This window comes from Kwoniella bestiolae, chromosome 6 (genome assembly GCF_000512585.2).
Source record: "Kwoniella bestiolae CBS 10118 chromosome 6, complete sequence".
Lineage (NCBI taxonomy): Eukaryota > Fungi > Basidiomycota > Tremellomycetes > Tremellales > Cryptococcaceae > Kwoniella > Kwoniella bestiolae.
The window spans coordinates 1396588-1413554 of NC_089246.1; the positions used below are offsets into that span (position 1 = coordinate 1396588).

The 16967-nt window shown below is 46.6% G+C and overlaps 7 protein-coding genes across 7 annotated transcripts; 2 read left to right on the forward strand and 5 right to left on the reverse strand.

The window, feature by feature from the left end:
• Positions 1-58: 58 nt before the first annotated feature.
• I302_107716 (uncharacterized protein) lies at positions 59-2431 on the reverse strand (the record flags this gene model as incomplete). The annotated part of the gene is made up of 12 exons (XM_019193155.1): positions 59-120; positions 193-440; positions 546-734; positions 883-1097; positions 1193-1312; positions 1384-1479; positions 1537-1605; positions 1669-1765; positions 1824-1835; positions 1893-1976; positions 2047-2158; positions 2230-2431. The coding sequence occupies 12 exons, from the start codon at positions 2429-2431 to the stop codon at positions 59-61; spliced, it is 1506 nt and encodes a 501-aa protein (XP_019044632.1).
• Positions 2432-3139: 708 nt separating this feature from the next.
• Positions 3140-7731, reverse strand: I302_107717 (uncharacterized protein; the record flags this gene model as incomplete). The annotated part of the gene is made up of 18 exons (XM_065870521.1): positions 3140-3289; positions 3344-3466; positions 3694-3919; positions 4004-4190; positions 4265-4367; positions 4433-4453; positions 4507-4692; positions 4752-4838; positions 4895-5089; positions 5149-5204; positions 5254-5269; positions 5324-5962; positions 6015-6193; positions 6258-6267; positions 6323-6594; positions 6701-6794; positions 6851-7380; positions 7449-7731. 18 exons carry the CDS (start codon positions 7729-7731, stop codon positions 3140-3142), a joined length of 3357 nt encoding a protein of 1118 aa, XP_065726593.1.
• A 269-nt stretch (positions 7732-8000) lies between these two features.
• I302_107718 (uncharacterized protein) lies at positions 8001-10138 on the forward strand (the record flags this gene model as incomplete). Its single annotated transcript, XM_019193153.1, has 9 exons — positions 8001-8128; positions 8185-8400; positions 8464-8534; positions 8595-8733; positions 8794-8880; positions 8947-9045; positions 9197-9621; positions 9679-9915; positions 9984-10138. 9 exons carry the CDS (start codon positions 8001-8003, stop codon positions 10136-10138), a joined length of 1557 nt encoding a protein of 518 aa, XP_019044630.1.
• A 23-nt stretch (positions 10139-10161) lies between these two features.
• Positions 10162-10854, reverse strand: I302_107719 (uncharacterized protein; the record flags this gene model as incomplete). Its single annotated transcript, XM_019193152.1, has 3 exons — positions 10162-10285; positions 10345-10641; positions 10787-10854. 3 exons carry the CDS (start codon positions 10852-10854, stop codon positions 10162-10164), a joined length of 489 nt encoding a protein of 162 aa, XP_019044629.1.
• Positions 10855-11799: 945 nt separating this feature from the next.
• Positions 11800-12904, reverse strand: I302_107720 (uncharacterized protein; the record flags this gene model as incomplete). Its single annotated transcript, XM_019193151.1, has 5 exons — positions 11800-11923; positions 12014-12316; positions 12378-12612; positions 12694-12780; positions 12856-12904. 5 exons carry the CDS (start codon positions 12902-12904, stop codon positions 11800-11802), a joined length of 798 nt encoding a protein of 265 aa, XP_019044628.1.
• A 524-nt stretch (positions 12905-13428) lies between these two features.
• On the reverse strand, positions 13429-14409 carry I302_107721 (uncharacterized protein; the record flags this gene model as incomplete). The annotated part of the gene is made up of 5 exons (XM_065870522.1): positions 13429-13840; positions 13916-14076; positions 14125-14144; positions 14208-14294; positions 14364-14409. The coding sequence occupies 5 exons, from the start codon at positions 14407-14409 to the stop codon at positions 13429-13431; spliced, it is 726 nt and encodes a 241-aa protein (XP_065726594.1).
• An 806-nt stretch (positions 14410-15215) lies between these two features.
• I302_107722 (uncharacterized protein) lies at positions 15216-16864 on the forward strand (the record flags this gene model as incomplete). Its single annotated transcript, XM_019193149.1, has 4 exons — positions 15216-15680; positions 15766-15909; positions 15977-16051; positions 16130-16864. The coding sequence occupies 4 exons, from the start codon at positions 15216-15218 to the stop codon at positions 16862-16864; spliced, it is 1419 nt and encodes a 472-aa protein (XP_019044626.1).
• Positions 16865-16967: the final 103 nt, after the last annotated feature.

Here is a 16967-nt window from a genome sequence, read left to right on the forward strand (position 1 = left end):
GTGAATGTAATTATCGAGGGAACAAGGATCTCAATCATATCTATCTAGTTCACTATACTTATACAGGATGGTCGAATTTGGGTCCCGAGGCTGGTGGTCCAGGTGCTGTAGTGACCGATGCTGATTTTATCAATCCATAAATTAGCTACTGTCACACTGATGATAATGCAAGGTGAAACGTAGGTAACTCACGAACTGACGTAGCCGTGTCTACACTGTTGATCGAAGCTGTATCCGCAGTGGTCGAAGCAGACAATGGAGAAGGTTTGGCAGGTGCGGTAGGTGACTGTGGGACGGATGACGATGAAGAACCGACTGATTCGGGGACGGATGATTTCCTGGGAGTTTGTCTGGGAGAGGCGGTAGATTGCGATGGGGATTTATCGCCGAATATCCATTGACGGACTTTATCTTCCATCTCTTGTCGGTCTTTTGGCAGGCTAAGGAAGGAGTCAAAGGATCAGATCACGTTGAGTTCAAATCTATCTGATTCATAGAGGGAACGAGAAGCAAGGTGGATGAGAGACGGGGAAAACGCAACCCACTTGTCGACATCCAACTTGGGCATCCACCTATCTCCCGAGACATGCTTGAAGAATCTCGATTCCGGTACCTCTCCTGAGGCTTCTCTCTTCTTGGCCAACTCTCTTTGTCTATCCTCAACAGCAGTCTTGGCAGCTGTCGCACCGTGCATGTCCGCCGATCTGATCGCATCCGTGAGTTTGGTCCATAGTCTGGATAATCACCAGAAAGTCAGCATATATTTACAGTTGAGCCAAGTGAAGTGATGTGGGGTGTGCGGGTCTAGATAATCGAGGGGAGGTTGATGCGTGGCAATTGTATGAAACTGATAGACGAAATTCTTCATCCTGCCCTACTCACCTTCTTGACTCATACTCCTCCTGTTCTGACTCTGGCAACACATTCTTAGGGACAACTCTCGCCTTAGTTGGATCAAATACAGTCTTCTTCTCCTTTGTCTTCTTGTCTGAGTAGTCCATAGCTGCGGACCAGTGTCCGGAAAGATCACCGATATCTGTGCGACCAGGCCCAGTGACTTTTCCAGAGATCACATTGTATCCTCCTGATATCCAACCCTGGAAGATGGAGACACAGCATTAGTACCAATCCAATGCGAAAGCGATATAGGGATGTAACGTATGACCAGCAATTTTGGAATGACTGTGCTCACCTTGGCCTTGAAATCCACATCCGCGTGATAATCCGTAGCCTGACAATCGATCGTGGAAAGTTCACATAATTCCAATAACATCTTTCCGAAGAGAATACCTCGAGCGTAGGTGTTTGGCATCTACAAGTGATAGACATTTTTGATGTCAGTCAGAGGTCCAAAGAAAGGAGAATGCAGTGTAGCTAACTGACCGTGATGACATAATCTCCATCCTCAGGTCTATCCAATAACCGTATTCTATCTTCACCTTCCATGATAGTAGCAGCGCTATTTCCCAAGAATTTACTCTGCGCACCACCGACAACGTCAGCTACATTCTAGCATTGTCTAACTCGGTAGCTTACCTTGGGTTTCAACTCTCCAGTGACCAATAATCCATTCTTGGGTGAGACGTAGAAAAAGGCAGATACGGGCTAATCGCAGAACGTCAGCTTGAAATTCTTTTCCGCAGGAAGAGGAGTCCAGAAAGAGCTCACAGGATGATGAGAAACCTGCTCGGCAACGTAGAATCCCTCTGTACCGTCTGGGTAGGTGTAGCTACATCGGAAGAATTCACCTAAGACGGGATTGTATCTATTCAAGTACTGTCAGCTCTGTGTTTACCACTTCACCCAGTCATGAGGCAGCTCACGGTTTCTTGACACTGCGCGTTCGTGTTGTCAGCTTAGGCGTTCTGGGCCGTATGGATAGAGGAGCTCACCCCTTAGGTTTGATATGCCATCCACTGAGATAATAAGTCATGACTCTTATGAATCGTTCTTTAGCATCAGGTTCAGCTCCGGCGCTACCACAGCAGTAAACATCAGCTCATCATCAGCAGAAAGAGTGGTGATTGCGAAGTAGAGACGACATACCCGAAGATGAGCTCAGGATGGGAGAAGAAATCTGTGATTCTCTCTAACAAACTTCTAGGTTCGAGGACGAACGTGGGTAAAGCAATTTTGGATAGGTCCATTCCTGGGCGTACTATACGTAGATAAACAACATCAGTAAGCTCCCAAAGTATATGGTCGCGCATAATGTGTGTAGTGACGTACATTGCGAGATCAATGCCATCAACACATTCCCTTCCTCCTTATCCAGAGTAGACGTATCATTCGGATCACCATCATCAATCTGCGTCTCACCCTCCTTCCCACCGCTCTGACTACCCGTCGAGAGGGCAGATGCGGAGGATGCTCTTCTAGATTTGGAGGACTTGAGGGAGAGCGAGTCGATACCTTGTGATAAGAGCCCCATGGTGGATGGATGGATGCCAAGACTTTGTGGTGTTAAATATAGGTGGTAGTGGTGGTGCGGATGACGATCAATCTGATATGTGCTCCGGAAGCTTTGAGTTGAACAGACACAGGTGAGATGAGTTTGAGGTCAATAGGAGTAGAGGTGTAATCGAGTGCGAGAGGAATGGGCCCGCCGAGATAGCAAAAGCGAATGGTATGGCCGATGGCAAATACCCCAATTGATTCCAGGTAACAAAGCTTGTTCTTCCGTCGTTCGACTTGTTTCTTTGGAAGATCGGTCAAGTGAGATACCCTTGCCTGAATGTCGAGAAGGAGCGGAATCTACTTAGCTGGTTGTAAAGACTATCGGATTATAAATGATTGACATGACAGTTCTGTGCAAATGACAAGCTGACGAACGTTTTCCTGCAAACTCAACCTGCGTCATCAGACTAGCAATGCAACATTCAATTGGGTAATAGGGGGGCCGAGTGTTTCCCTGTTACGTAATGAAGGCTATCTCTTTATGACCTTAATCCCCATTTTCCCCATTTATAGTTCATCATTCTGTCTCCTATTGTTTGCTTGAGTGATCCTTCCAACACTGCATGTAAAAAAATTAATCTAGATATAATTTATACTCTCAACAAACAATGACGAACCCATCACCACCCCCTCCTTATCATCCTTTGGACCCTACAACACCTCGCCCCTTCCCTGAACAAACCTACCATCCCCCATCCGAAGCGCCCGGATGACTCCTGTCGGAACTCGCACTACTAATCATCCTAGGTGTTTCCTCTCCTCTGGAATGTAATGACGATAACGGCAAGACGCTTTCGTCTTGTACAGCTTTTTTCAAGTACACTTCATCTCCCTGCATACCATACTCTGTCAGCTCAATCAGGGTGGAAAGGTGGAGTGAACTGACCTCTAATGGAGTAGTAGAGAATGATAATCCCTTATCGAAGTGTTTGGAGAAACATTGTCGGGCGAGGTCATAGTCTATATGCGAGGATAGCTTTTTACGTGGTTGGACGGTTAGACTGTGTCTCTGCGGATGGACAGAAATATATTAGCTTGGTCCAAAGACGGGGAGAAACGGGGAACATCCGTCGGAACACGAATCATGAATGGAAGGGGTACCAAAAGTACAATGATTTTGAGATGGGCGGAGGACAGAACAAAACACGATAGGAATAATCCGATGGGTACAGAGGGTGTGATCCTAGGAATATGAGGATATGAAGATGTGAAGCGAAAAGAAAGACAATAACTCACCGCATCGACATTACTATCCAGCACCGCAGGCGAATGAGCCCCCTCACTTATACTCAATCTAATCGAGAAATCCTTCTGACCCCTTGTCGATGCATTTCCAGAGCTCTTCTCCCATAGTTCGATAGTACAGTGTGAGCAGTAGTCTAGCTCGGGGATACGAACGTTTGTGAATGGTAGACCGGAAGCTAGGAGGAGGTGAACGAAGGTGGTGATGTGGGATTCTTTGCTATAGGACATGCAAGGTATCAGAATAGACCTCATCTGGTTAAGGTCTTTCGGTCATTGCGTAAGCCAAGGTAAGAGAACTCACGTGAAGTAGAAACAAGCCAAACTCTTCCCAGTAGTCTTCGCTTCATCCAGATCTTCCCAGACCTTCCTCAAGAGTGGTAAACTAGTCAGAACTCCAATTTCCTCCTTCGCTTCGGCGTCAAATCCGTATTCCTGAGGAGCGACCAGGTCGAAAAGAGCTTTGGCTCGGCCATATAGATCGTGCAGCCCTATGACAAGTCCGATTATCAGCTACGGCATGTGCCGTAACGCGTAAGAGTTAGCTGAAGTGTAACAAACTCACGTCGATCTTGGTTCTCCACTCCTGATTTGAACACGTGCCCTTTACCCTCCGGATCGAACACTGCGAAGAGGAAGGTTCGGTTGTGCAGACTGTCGTATTTGATCTACGTAAATTGTGGTAGAAGGGATAAGCTTAGACTCTGAGTGTAAAAATCAGAAGGAAGCTTACACTGTCATACAGTTCCGATACCTACGCGGCAATACGTGAGCTGGCTGATCACGAATGTGCAATATCTAGCTCACCCTTGAAGGGTCAAACTTCTCCTGCTTCACTCCAACCCAATCTTCAAATATCTTTTCCCACCTTTCCCTAAACAGCCAAGGTGAATCGCCTGAACACCATCTCTGTTGGGGGATCTTCTCGACATTGCCATTCTCGTAGTTCCGTCTCATGATTGAGCGAAGTTCGGTGAGTTGTTCAATCACATCCTGTACCATGGAGTAGACTATCAGCCCTAGCCTCAATGCCATAAGGTGTATGCGCATACCTTCACAACCTCAACCGGTTCTTTCTTGAATGACTTAGGCCAAGCTAGATCAGGTCGTTTTTCAGTTTCACCGGTTCGCAAGAGGATCTACATCGTGATACTACCATCAGCTCAAATTCCTTTCAGTAAAACAACCAACCCACCTTGAGCTTCTTCTTCGCCTCTGTCATCTTCTCCTTGCCCGCATTATTATCATCCAGCAAATCTCTTCGTTGAATCAAATGGCTGATCTGAGGACATGGTTCCGGTGGGTTCCTGCCTCCTGCGATGGTTGATGAGTGGGAAGATGAGCCACCTTCGAGGCCGAGTAGCGCATTGGCGAAGATTTGAGCGGTGTTCTAGTTGGATTCATCGAATCAGCAAGACATGTACTCACATAAAGAGGGAAGAAACTCACAATGACTCGTCTTTCAGAAGAGGTATAGACCTTGACGTTGTTCAGTACGTCCTTGTCTGCTTAGAGTCAGCTTGATACACGTGACAGATATGAAAGTGGACATACTCATAATCATGATATCCTATATTATACGTCAGCTTATCTTCTTATCCGCGCTCGGCAACTTCCAGCTCACCTTCTTGAAAGCATCACCCAGATCTCTCGACTGATATCTACTAGAATGTGTGCTCTCGCCACCCCACTTGATAACAAGCTGCATCTTCTCAAGTCCCTCGGGTATCTCATCATCTCCGAGGGGTTGCCCATTCAGCTCGGGAGTCTGAGGTGGTTGTTGACAGTCCGCTCCTCCGTTGATCGTCGTATCTGTACTTTCAGTGATAGTCGACAGACTCTCATTTTCAGTATCTTTGATATTCGCATTCGGATTCTCGTGTGGTCCAGATGAGCTTCCCCTCCTCAACCAATCATGTACCTTCTTCTTTCCCTCTGTCTCTGTCAGCTCATCTTCCTCATCCGACCCCTTCTTCTCCTTTTTCTCCTTCTTCTCTTTGTCCTTGTCACCCTTCTTCTTGGCGAAACTGGGTTTAAGTTGAGCCTTCGTACCAGGCAATGACATTTTCTTACCCAGCGCTTCTTGGATCTGGCTCAATTTAGTCAACACCTCCGAAGTGACACCGGGAGTCTGAGCCGATTCTTCAGCAGCAGCTAAGATGTATTGGAGCTGACGAGTATCTCTTAGGATGATCTCTTCGCGATGGCCTCGGAGGAGACGTAAGAACGGTTTGGACCATTGCTCGTGTGCGGGGAAGGAAAACTGTTTGTGAAGTCAGTGAATATGACTTCGTGAGAGAGTAGAATGTACCCACCTTGAGCTTCATCTTGGGTGTTCTATCGGCGTGACGGAATATGGTGACTGTCGCCCGCAGAGTCGAAGTGGTGGATCCGCTACCCGCTTCAGCATCGGCTATGACGGGCGGTAGACCAGATTGGACCTTTCGTTCTCTCGCGAGTTGACATACTCCGGAGAGGATCTCGGCGGCTTTGTCTACCAGCCTCTTGGGATCAGTACTACATGACTTAACGGTTTGTACTTGGACTTTGAATCTCACCATAGTATGCCTACATGACACAGAACATTAGCTCATACTGTATTGTGATAGATGAGCTCACCCACCTGATTTCCTTTGACAAAACTCCACCCATTCACATCAATCACCATACTCCTCGAACCACCCTCACACCTGAGCAAGTCAAATCCGCAGACTCTCTGACCGAAAGCCTCGACGACGTCCTTGGCATATAGACCTTCGTCCTCGGACAACGGAGTGATGAATCTGGTTTCTTTACCATCTGCATTTCGTCGAACCAAACCATCTACGACGGGTGATTTACGGGTCTCGGCGTGGTAGAATTTGGAGCCTACCGTGTAGACTTTGATATCTTCGGCTACAGCGGTGTCATCATACTCAGCATGAAGATTACTTGTTTATGTAGTGAAGTAGAGTGAAATTCGACACGTGACATTTGAGAAGGAGATAGAGAGTCCACTCACCATTATCCACATTGATGAACTCTTCGTAGATGTACGATCCGATAGTTCTGGGATGATACAAATTGGGATCGTATTCACTGGATTTGTTGCCGACCTATAGAACAGATCACATCAACAACTTCATCTACAGCTTTGAGAAGGATCACTCACCTTCCTGAACAATCTCCGCCCTCCACCACCCCTGTGGTAGATATAGACATTATGGTTTTCCCCATCCACCGGCTTCTCCACAAACGGCTTCTCAATAACCTTCCCATCGATGATAATAGCATCACCGTCTTCTCTCAGTATGACCTCCCGCCCCCGAGGTACCTGCTCCTTCTTAGCTTTATTCTTCCATCTATCAGGGACGACCACTTCTCCCCATTCGTCCTCGTCCTTCGCTTTGGGACCGGGCAAGACCAATCCCAGGTCTCTTCTCACTTTCCTACGGAGTACCCTGGGTATTCTGGGCCCACCATCTCTTGAAACTTCCGCTCGGGAGGGGGTGGGCACACCAATATGATCTAGGATCGCCAGGACTAGTCGTCTATCCCATAAGAGCGATTGCATCGAGAGTGAGTTGATGGAGATGGGCGGTGTTCGGTTCGGGAGTTGGGTGTAGGAGATGGCTTTGGGTAAGGGGAAGTCGGTGGAGAAGAATGAGATGAGGACGTCGACAGGGGGCCAGTGTGATATGTCTACGAGATGCGTAAGGGATCAGCTGTATACTACGGAGGTCCGATTGATCCAGCTGAGGTCTACTCACCCTCCTCGAGAATAACCACATCCCCAAATATCTTGACGTCCACTCCACCTCGTTCAATATCCACCAACCTAGTCAAGATCTCCCTCATGGCTTTGCTTCGCGCTTTCACATCCATCGCACATACTCCGAGCGTCACCACGGGTCTCTTGGGGGGTACGAGCGAAGTACCAGAGTTGGTATTGCTCATGGGTGAAGGTGAGGGAGCGCGATTGTCAACTGAAGAGGGCTTGTAGGCGTACCGATTGGCTGTGGGCGAAGGGGGTGGGGGTGGACCCATCGACATGTTGGCGATGGTTGGGCGAGTATACACAGGTGACTTTGTGATGGGACTGATACGTCCTGGTATGATAAGAGAGAGTAAGATAAGGAAGAGAAGTGAAGATTGGATGGGCTTTATCTAACTGCAGTTATGCACCACACACCGTACGCTGGCTGTTATTTGGTTATTTTTCCGAATGATCGAAGTGGGAGCCCCACCATACTCACAAACGTTTATAAGCACTAAAGATTTGTTTGTTTCTGGTTCCTCTTCTATGCATACATCATATCATCATGAAAAATCTAGCATCAGCACTATCACAAGGAGCACAAGTCATCTTACAGTCTGATGAAGCTTGCCTGGATATAGCGAAAGAAGCAGAAGAAGTAGCGAGGTATATCGCACATAATCTAGATGAGAGGTAGGTCTGTCTCTCGCATGGGTCTAAGCCATATTGACTAACTCTACAAGGTGCAGAGAAGAGCTGGTGGATATAGACGACGACGAGACGATATTCGAAGCTTTTTCGACACTGTGGGAGGGATTAGCAGAGTCTTTCGACCCCTCTCAAGCTGCGGATAACGAGAAGAAAGGATGGGCATCGGAAGATTCACGGATCCAGCTTGGACTTGCATTGGGTAAATTGGAGAGGAATTTGGTAGCTGGATTACAGCCATTTCAGGACAGAGCGGAGTGAGTGGGAGATATCAACCGGATTGTGTCTGCGTGGATGATATGAGCTGATGATGCGTTTAGACAACATGAGGGAGCGATACGAAAGTTGATATTTCACATTACTACCTTTGTGAGGATAGAAAATGAACAATGTGAGTACCACCTATTTCATGTTTCGATCATTTCAGCTGTATACTGACCCGTCTTATCAGTCTTTACCCTCCAATCGGTGCTCACTCAACTACTATGCAATCTCGTCTCTCCATCTTCGGCTGAAACAGGTGCAGACCGCCTGGCGGAGAGATACCTTAGGGTGTATCTATCAGGAGAGAGGGAGCACGATGTGATAATGTAGGTGTAATCTTGATTGACCTCATCGTTCAGATATGCTAAGACTTTCTGCCGTCACAGACGTCTACTCGATTCACGAGATACGAAAACGATTCACGCGACACTACATCTGCTGAACAATACAGTGAATGGTAGCGAAGCTAGATTGTGAGTGGTCCCTTCGACCTATCATGTCACAAGGAATGTTACTGACGTATCTTTCCTCTACTACAGACAATCGTTATTGTCTGAACCTGGTATAAGGTGGTTATCAAAGATTCTCAACCGGATGGACGAGTGGGTAGAAGTGCATGACGGTCTTTTTGAGCTAGGGTGAGTAACCCATTGATTTCAGTTGTCTCTTGAAAACATCTCAGTCATAACTCGTCGTGCGGTAGAGATATCGCAACGACAAGAAGCAGCGACAGAACGCAATCATCAGGTATGACTCGAAGGAGGGAAGTGCTAATCCCTCCTCTGTCAGCGCATCAATATTCAACTCCCTCATCGACCTCTCCCTCCATCCCCAGCTATTCAACCTCCTAGGAACATCATCAGAAATTATAACACCCTCTCAGACTATCCTCCTCAAAATCCTTGATTCGCACTTATCTTCATCCCCCTCTTCCCCTCCATCGCCAAGCCCGCATCTATTCCTCATCCCTCTGTTCCATAATCTGGCGAGATATACCACGATCGGCATAAATTCGGGACAGGACGATCCGCGTTTGCCCAAAGTGTTTGAGGGATTGATACTGGTCTGTGAGGGATTGAGTGCGATCGGGTTGTCCGTGCAGGCTCGAAAGGATTCTCAGACGTTTGCACAAGAGGGATCGAGGGGAGACGAAGATATGATTGGGGTCATGAAGAGTAGTGAAGAGGGCGAGGGGGTGGTCAAACCTTCTATCGGTATGTTACGCACCTCTTTCGTATACAAGCTTCAGATCTGATATGATGTCCGGGTAGATCTACTACGCTCCCTGGATACGTTCTTCCCTCGAATCAATCCTCGTATACAATCTACTAATGCGAGTATAACGCCAATACCGGAAGAGCTCAAACCATTCTCAAATCTCAAGAGGAACATCGTACAGTTACTTGGCGTCCTCACGTTCGAAGATACTTCAGTAGGAGACCAAGTGAGAGAATGTGAGGGAATACAGTTGATATTGGGCATGACGGAGATCGATGAGAATAATCCTTGTAAGTCGTCCCCCCTCATTTGCCAAGAATGTCAATCTTCAGACGAATGCTGATCAGTTCCCAACTAGACCTCCGAGAACACGCTTTGCTATGCATACGAAACCTCATGCTCAACAACCCCGCCAATCAAGCCATCATCACTCAGATGAACCCTGTCGGAGTACTTTCCCCGGAGAACGGCGAGCTGCTACCTGTACCAGAGAAGATGAAGAAGAAGTCATGATACATGCATACTACTATGATCACCTATGGTGCTCCCACATCTCTGAATGACGGGAAGTCAATCCAATACGCTACATAATAGGTATCACGGTACAGATCTTTCAAAGAGATGGTGGATCTTTCGTTGTATGTATTGACCATGTGAACGCTGGATTTGACGTCAGTATGCCTGATCGTGATGTATTGCAAAATGAAATTACAACTCACATTCGATCATCTCCGTTTGACGTCAAAGCGCCTTCAGCCTTTAAAATAGCATACCAAATATTAGCAGTCAATATGGCGCAGTCTTCAGGCTTGGAGATCAATACCATCGGACTATCATTGACATGATGGACTGTCTCCCACAACTCGTCGATATTCTTGAATTCTTTCATTTCACCTTTCTTCCCTGTAAGAAGTTTCATAGCATCCATAGGAAACATGTTGGGCATACCCCCCTGACCTTCCGGATCATGCACTATCCCAGTGATGATCGGCGCCTGGTACAATGCTCCTGGCCACCTACAGACCTGTCAGATCGATCCAGCAACGTAGCGGTACATAACAAATATAACCCTTTGAGTTATTCCGAGTACTCTGATCCCAACGGTAGATATTTATTTTCGAAGGGACAGGTGGGTCATCCAATGTCCAGTACGTCACATACACCTCGTCGTCGGAGATGGGATCGAATAGGGATTTAACATATTCAGGTGAATGGGCCGTCAACGCCATGACGGTAGAGACGTACGCGGAATCACGATGGTCTACAGATACAGATATTAGCTTTGTAGGTCACATGTACAGTACAGTGTATTGTTTATGGTGTACTGTAGAGTGTAAGTAAGACTGATGCTGATACTTGCGCTGCTGGATATCATCTACCTGGGGTAATCTGGAGGAACCGAACAATGGAGGTGGGGCTGAGAAGTCCCGTTCCACCTTGGGTTGAATGAGGGGCGAGGCGTTGATGGCTGATTGATCGGTCTCTCGTCAGCTCAGTCAACAGAAGTAATCTAGCACTTGAGTGTGATTGCTGTACTTTCTGAAATGCTCACCTACGGTCATACACAGTACGACTAGGCCAGCGAGTAGATGGTTCACAAACATGACAAGATGTTTGTGAGACGGTTGATATCATGAACAATGTTGAACGGTACTTTGGGTTTCAACTCATCTTGGATGTATTAATACTGTACTCTACTGTACATTTTGTAATAACATGACCCATCTCTTTCCGATATTTAAGCAACTTATAGCTTATTCCCTTGATGTCCTCCATTGATGGTCGAGGGATGACTGCATAATGCGTCAATCAATCAAGTTGGATATCTATCAGGAGGCAAATGATAAAGGATCTACTGCAGGCGTGTTTGATCTATCTTCTTGTGACATCGTGCAAGTTAGACTTGAGAAAAGAACAGCCCAACAGCATCAATCGAGAGGAATGCAAGGGTACACGTAATTTATTTACTCTCATGTTTACAGTTATCATGAATCGATCATTCATTTAATCGCGCCAGATTTTTCTTGCAAGTCACCCGTGGAAGCTACACCCCGACACGCTACATGACACAATTCCCAACTCGGCTTACATATATAATGCATATCAATCGACAGACCAAAGCTATGTGGAGTAGATCTCACTCCATGCAGGATCGATACATCTTTCCATCTAATCTATGGTGCTCTCACATCCTTGAATGACGGTTTGTCAGGCCAGTATGCTATATGATCATACTCCAACACCGCTTGCTCAGATGAGATCCGTAGCTCCTTGCCAAACAAATCCAGCAACGTGAGGCTGACCAATCCCAAGTAACCATTATAATCTCGCATTAGCACTCAGTGCTTCTCAATTGTCTGATCTGAAATAAAGTGAAGAAGAACTCACACAGTACCATTACCGAACGGAGAAAGTGCCTCGGAGATGTCGATGATACCGAACATGGAATCATTTGATAAGATGTTGCACCCCTCTTTCTTGGTAGCTAACATCACGGGACTCTCCTTGGGGTTTTGGTCCGACACCCTCGCCCAGAATGTATGGAGAGCCGTGGGTTGGTCCATCTCGGCTTTCTTACCTGTCAGGATGGTCATTGCCTCCGTCGGGTAGAGGGAGGGCATACCTCCCTGCCCCTCCGGATCAACCACCGTACCCTCCTTGATGGGCGCTTGATACAACGCTCCTCCCCACCTACGATAATAACTCCATGATCTCTCCCATACCTCTTTCAGGGTTTAGAGTCTGAACTCACCAAATATCACTTTTGGTATCATTCCTAAGGCTCACATCTTCTCTTCGAATCTTGGTCTTCCTCATTTCGGGTCCGGTGCCAGTACCGTTGCCAGGGAGGGTCCAGCTCGTCGCTGTGACTTCTTCGATAGAGCTGTAGTCCCCATCACCTTCAAAGGAGATCAATGACTCGACGTACTCTGGCGCAATGTACGTCAAGGTCATGACCGTCACGACGTATGCGGAATCTCGATGATCTGATTACAGTACAGTACATCGGATCAGCTCATTCATCGCATTCATACATTCATACGCTTGTCAGGTTGTATCCAACCCACGAGGCACTATATCCTGGTAGGAAGGTAATCCCGAAGAACCAAATAATGGACCTGCATCTCTCTTGGCAAGGGGAGAGGCGTTGATAACTGATGGGGAATGGAAGGGAGGAATCACGTCAGCTCGGGATTCAGATACTCATACTTTAAGTCAAGAACACTCACCTGCACCCACACACAGTACAAGGGCAGTAAGCAGATTTGCTGTAAACATGATCAATGTGTTCAAAGACAAGGTGATACTAATATAACAATCTGTGAGTTTAGTTTGGTGATTACTCTTGATATCAGTAGGTATATATCCTATGTCTACTCGTTGGAATGACAGGTTACCGATATTCATCCACCTGGCGCATCCCATTGATTGGCTTTGTCCTCTTTTGATACTGCAAGGGCCGAGTGATTGGGATGATCCATCCTTATCAGGAGGGTTGAGACAAAGGGATGTACTGTGTTGATATCGATGAGATCATGTGTTGATCATCCCTTCAAACGATTAGTCAAATCATATCAGTAATCAAGCAACGAAAAAGGTCAACATGAAAGGAAGTGATCCGCAGGGGAGATAGACTGGACAATATTTAATATACAGGATACAGTATGCCAACGCACAGACCACACCATGAGATATGCATGACATGTACTAAACTTCAACTGTCAGATATTCAATGTACTGCATGTCGGTCATCCTTGACGATAAAGTTCCAAAAACGAACCCATGCATAACATACAATCCATCTACGGTGCTCTCTCATTTACGAACGAAGGATACCCCACCCAATTTACCAACGCCAGCGTATCAGGGAATACCACCTCCGCCATCAAATGTTCCCTCTTCCCATCCGTATTAATCAGATTGACCATTCTGTTCCCTGGAGATTCCTCCACAGCCTTCGTAATTGCGTAAGCATGTTTACCCCACAGGGTCGCAGTCCCTTCAGACTTGGTATGGAGGATCATAGGACTATCATCAACTTTTAGGACCATGCGGCAGAAATCTTCCAAATCCTTCGGGTCCCTCCCCTCGGCTCGTTTGCCTGTCACCATTGTCATGGCTTCTCCTGGTCCGAGGGAGGGCATACCACCCTGACCCTCCGGATCGACCGCGATGCCTTCGTGGATTGGTGCTTGGTATAGTGCTCCTGGCCACCTGCATGGATCGACAATTAGGGGAAATCATTGACTGATAAAGGAGGATGATCATGAAGGAGAATGATGGACATACCAAATATCAGTCTTCGAATCATTCCTATGTTTGACGTCCTCAACTCTTATCCTCGGCTTCCTCACCTCCGGCACCTTCCCTTCCTTGTCAACGGGCAATGTCCAGCATGTCGCCGTCACTTCTTGGACAGAGTTGTAGTCCCCCTCGAAGGTGAGCAAGGACTTGACTTATTCTGGCGCTCTGTCTGTGAGGGTCATCACTGTTGCTACGTGTGCGCAGTCTCGATGATCTAGGATAGGAAAGGTATGAGTGATTATCTTTCACAGCTAGAGGAGAGCAGAGGCGTACTCACGCTGTTGCAAGTCATCTGGTGAGGGCAGACCTGATGGACCAAAGAGCGGACCAGCGTCTCTTTTGTACAATGGTGTCGCTTTGACAGCTAAGAACCATCAAAGAATCACGTCAGCTCGGATGTATATGCAGGCCAAGCTGGTGGATCCGTACTCACCTAGAGATGCAGAGAGTATAAGGGAGAATAGTAAATTATTCAACATTTTGTAAGCCACTGATAAATATTATTTGAATGTACTGATGAGTTTCCAATTGAGGATAATACTCTCGAGGTAAGAAAAAGCAGTTCATTTCGCTCGAATATATATATGATAATTTATGCTGCTCTCATGATCTAGTATCGTAATATCTCTTTTGTCGGGACAAGCGATGATCCATCAGGAGTGATTCGCATGAATCGATAAAAGGGGTTGGGAATAACTGATGGTGAGTGAGTCATGTCCCTTTGTACCTAAGTTACACATTCACTGTATCCGATGAAAGGGGTTAGATTGGCATGAGTGAGTATTAAGGAGTATAATATACTTGCACCGCATAGACGAAAAGAGTATGTGCACGAGTACGGTAGGATGAACACACTGTAAGTTATATATATACTCTGTACAAGTGGAATGAAGATTGACGCACGGACACATTCCCTAGCTGGGCTAGCTAGTTGATGGTGGTTGACGTGTATACGTGTATACGTGTATACGTGTATACAGTATGATTCAAAGAGCGCAAGTGCATAATGTAAAATGGAATGACAGGATAGCACGATGCATCTTCTTCTTTCCCTTCCTCCTCTTCTTTCTCATTTTCATCCCCATTCACAATCTCAGTTTCAATCTCAGTATTCGATCAGACTCTCTGCCTTATGTAAGTCAACTTACATACTGTAACATCCCTCTCCATCAAGATTTACAGCAAGACGATCATTCCGTTCGTATTCCCCACGCTGACGTGAGATCAGATTAGCTTACTAAAGGCTACACATCACTAACTCTCCCTTCTCACCCTGCTCAGCAGTATGACACCCCTCTCCCCCACCTGTCCCACACCCTCCACATCGGACCTCAACGAACTCCTCCTTCTCAAGCCAGACGAGATCATCCTTCGATTAAACCGCTTCGCCGCGAACAAGTACACCTACCTCACTCCCAATGGCGGGAGACCTAGCACCTCCGATCCGTGCCTTACCGTTCGATGCGATCATTATGGTTCACCTTCCCTCACCAGCTATTGGAAATCTCATTGCGAACATGCTATAACATTCAAGCCTAAGAAGAGATCCCAGAAGGTCGGGGATGGTCCGTGGATCATTGCGGGTGAGGTGAAGGGACATAATCATGGACCTAAAGGGAAGAAGGGGGATTACCCAGCGGATCGAACCAAGAAAATCGATGAAGTCAAAGCTGAGAAGAAGATAGGAGGGATTATGTCTGAGACTGATAGTGAAGATGAGAATGGATCTTGGGATGGGAATGGATTCTGGGTGAGAAGAGAAAATTCCTTCATACCCCTACAATCCATGGTATTGCGCTTGAGAGATAGTCAGCTGACGTTGTCTATTTACTCAGAAGGTGCCACCCAAACGAATCTCAGACACTCAAAGTCCACCAACGAAAGACAGTGGCTCGAGTACATCCAAACTTCATGAAAAGGAGGACAAGAAGAAGCAAGATGAGGTGAATGAGGACTCGAGGGGTCAGTTCAAGTATTGGGTACGTACGAGTACTGAACACTCACTTCTCGTTGTTTGATCCGAGCTGACGTTATTGAACATTACAGGATAGATCACCTCAACAAACCTCAGATACTCAGAGTGGGAAGGATCCTACTGAGATTAGTAGAGATCAGGCAGAGGTGAGTTTGCGTTGGTCACTTCCCTTGGGTAAAGCTTGACATCCAGGCTGATCAAAATCCATCTGGGTGTTAAATTAGCCTTCCACCTCCTCCCCAGCTGGAAGAGATCCCTTGAGCTCCCTCTCTTCCTCTAGCGGCTCGTCTCCATCTGTGGAACCGATCTCACCTCCGATTCCATCCTCTAGTACCTTCAAATCTACCGTACCAGCTTCTTCGTCGCAGGGTCGAGTTTCAGCTTCACCTAACAGCACTGCAAAAACCGCCACTGGTGTCTCTCAGTCACTCATGAAATTCATATCCACGCCTACTTATCAAGCGGATTTACAAGTAAACTACGATGATCTGTTCATCGCTCACGAGAAAGCTAAACTCGATATCAAAACATTAGAGAAAGCTAATCAAGTACTCACCGAGGAAGATACAAATCACAAGAGAAAGATCAAAGAGCTCGAAGAGAAGTTGGATCTCAATCAGACTACGAAGCACGTAAATCACAAGCAATGTAAAGACACTGAAGCCAAACTACGAAATTCTCTGACCGAAGCTAATACTAAGATGCAAGATTTATCTCAAGCTTTGAAAGCCAGAGATGAACTGGACAAGTTGAAAGATGAGGAAGAGAAGATGAAGTTGAGAAGGGAGAATGAGAGTAGGGAGCGAGAACGAGAGGAGAATAAACGCAAGGCCGCTGAGGAGAAGAGGAAGCAGGAGGATAAGAAGAGAAAGATTCAGTTGGATAATGAGGAGAGGAAGTTGGGCGAGAAGAGACGCAGGTTGATGGAGAGCGTTGAGAAAGGTAGAAGTCATTGTTGATTTAGAGTCACGCCTGGCAACAAATTAAATAAAAGGGAGGATGTCTCACTTCCGACTGTTCCTATTTCTCAATATGTCAATAGAAACCTCTTTTTAATTGTAA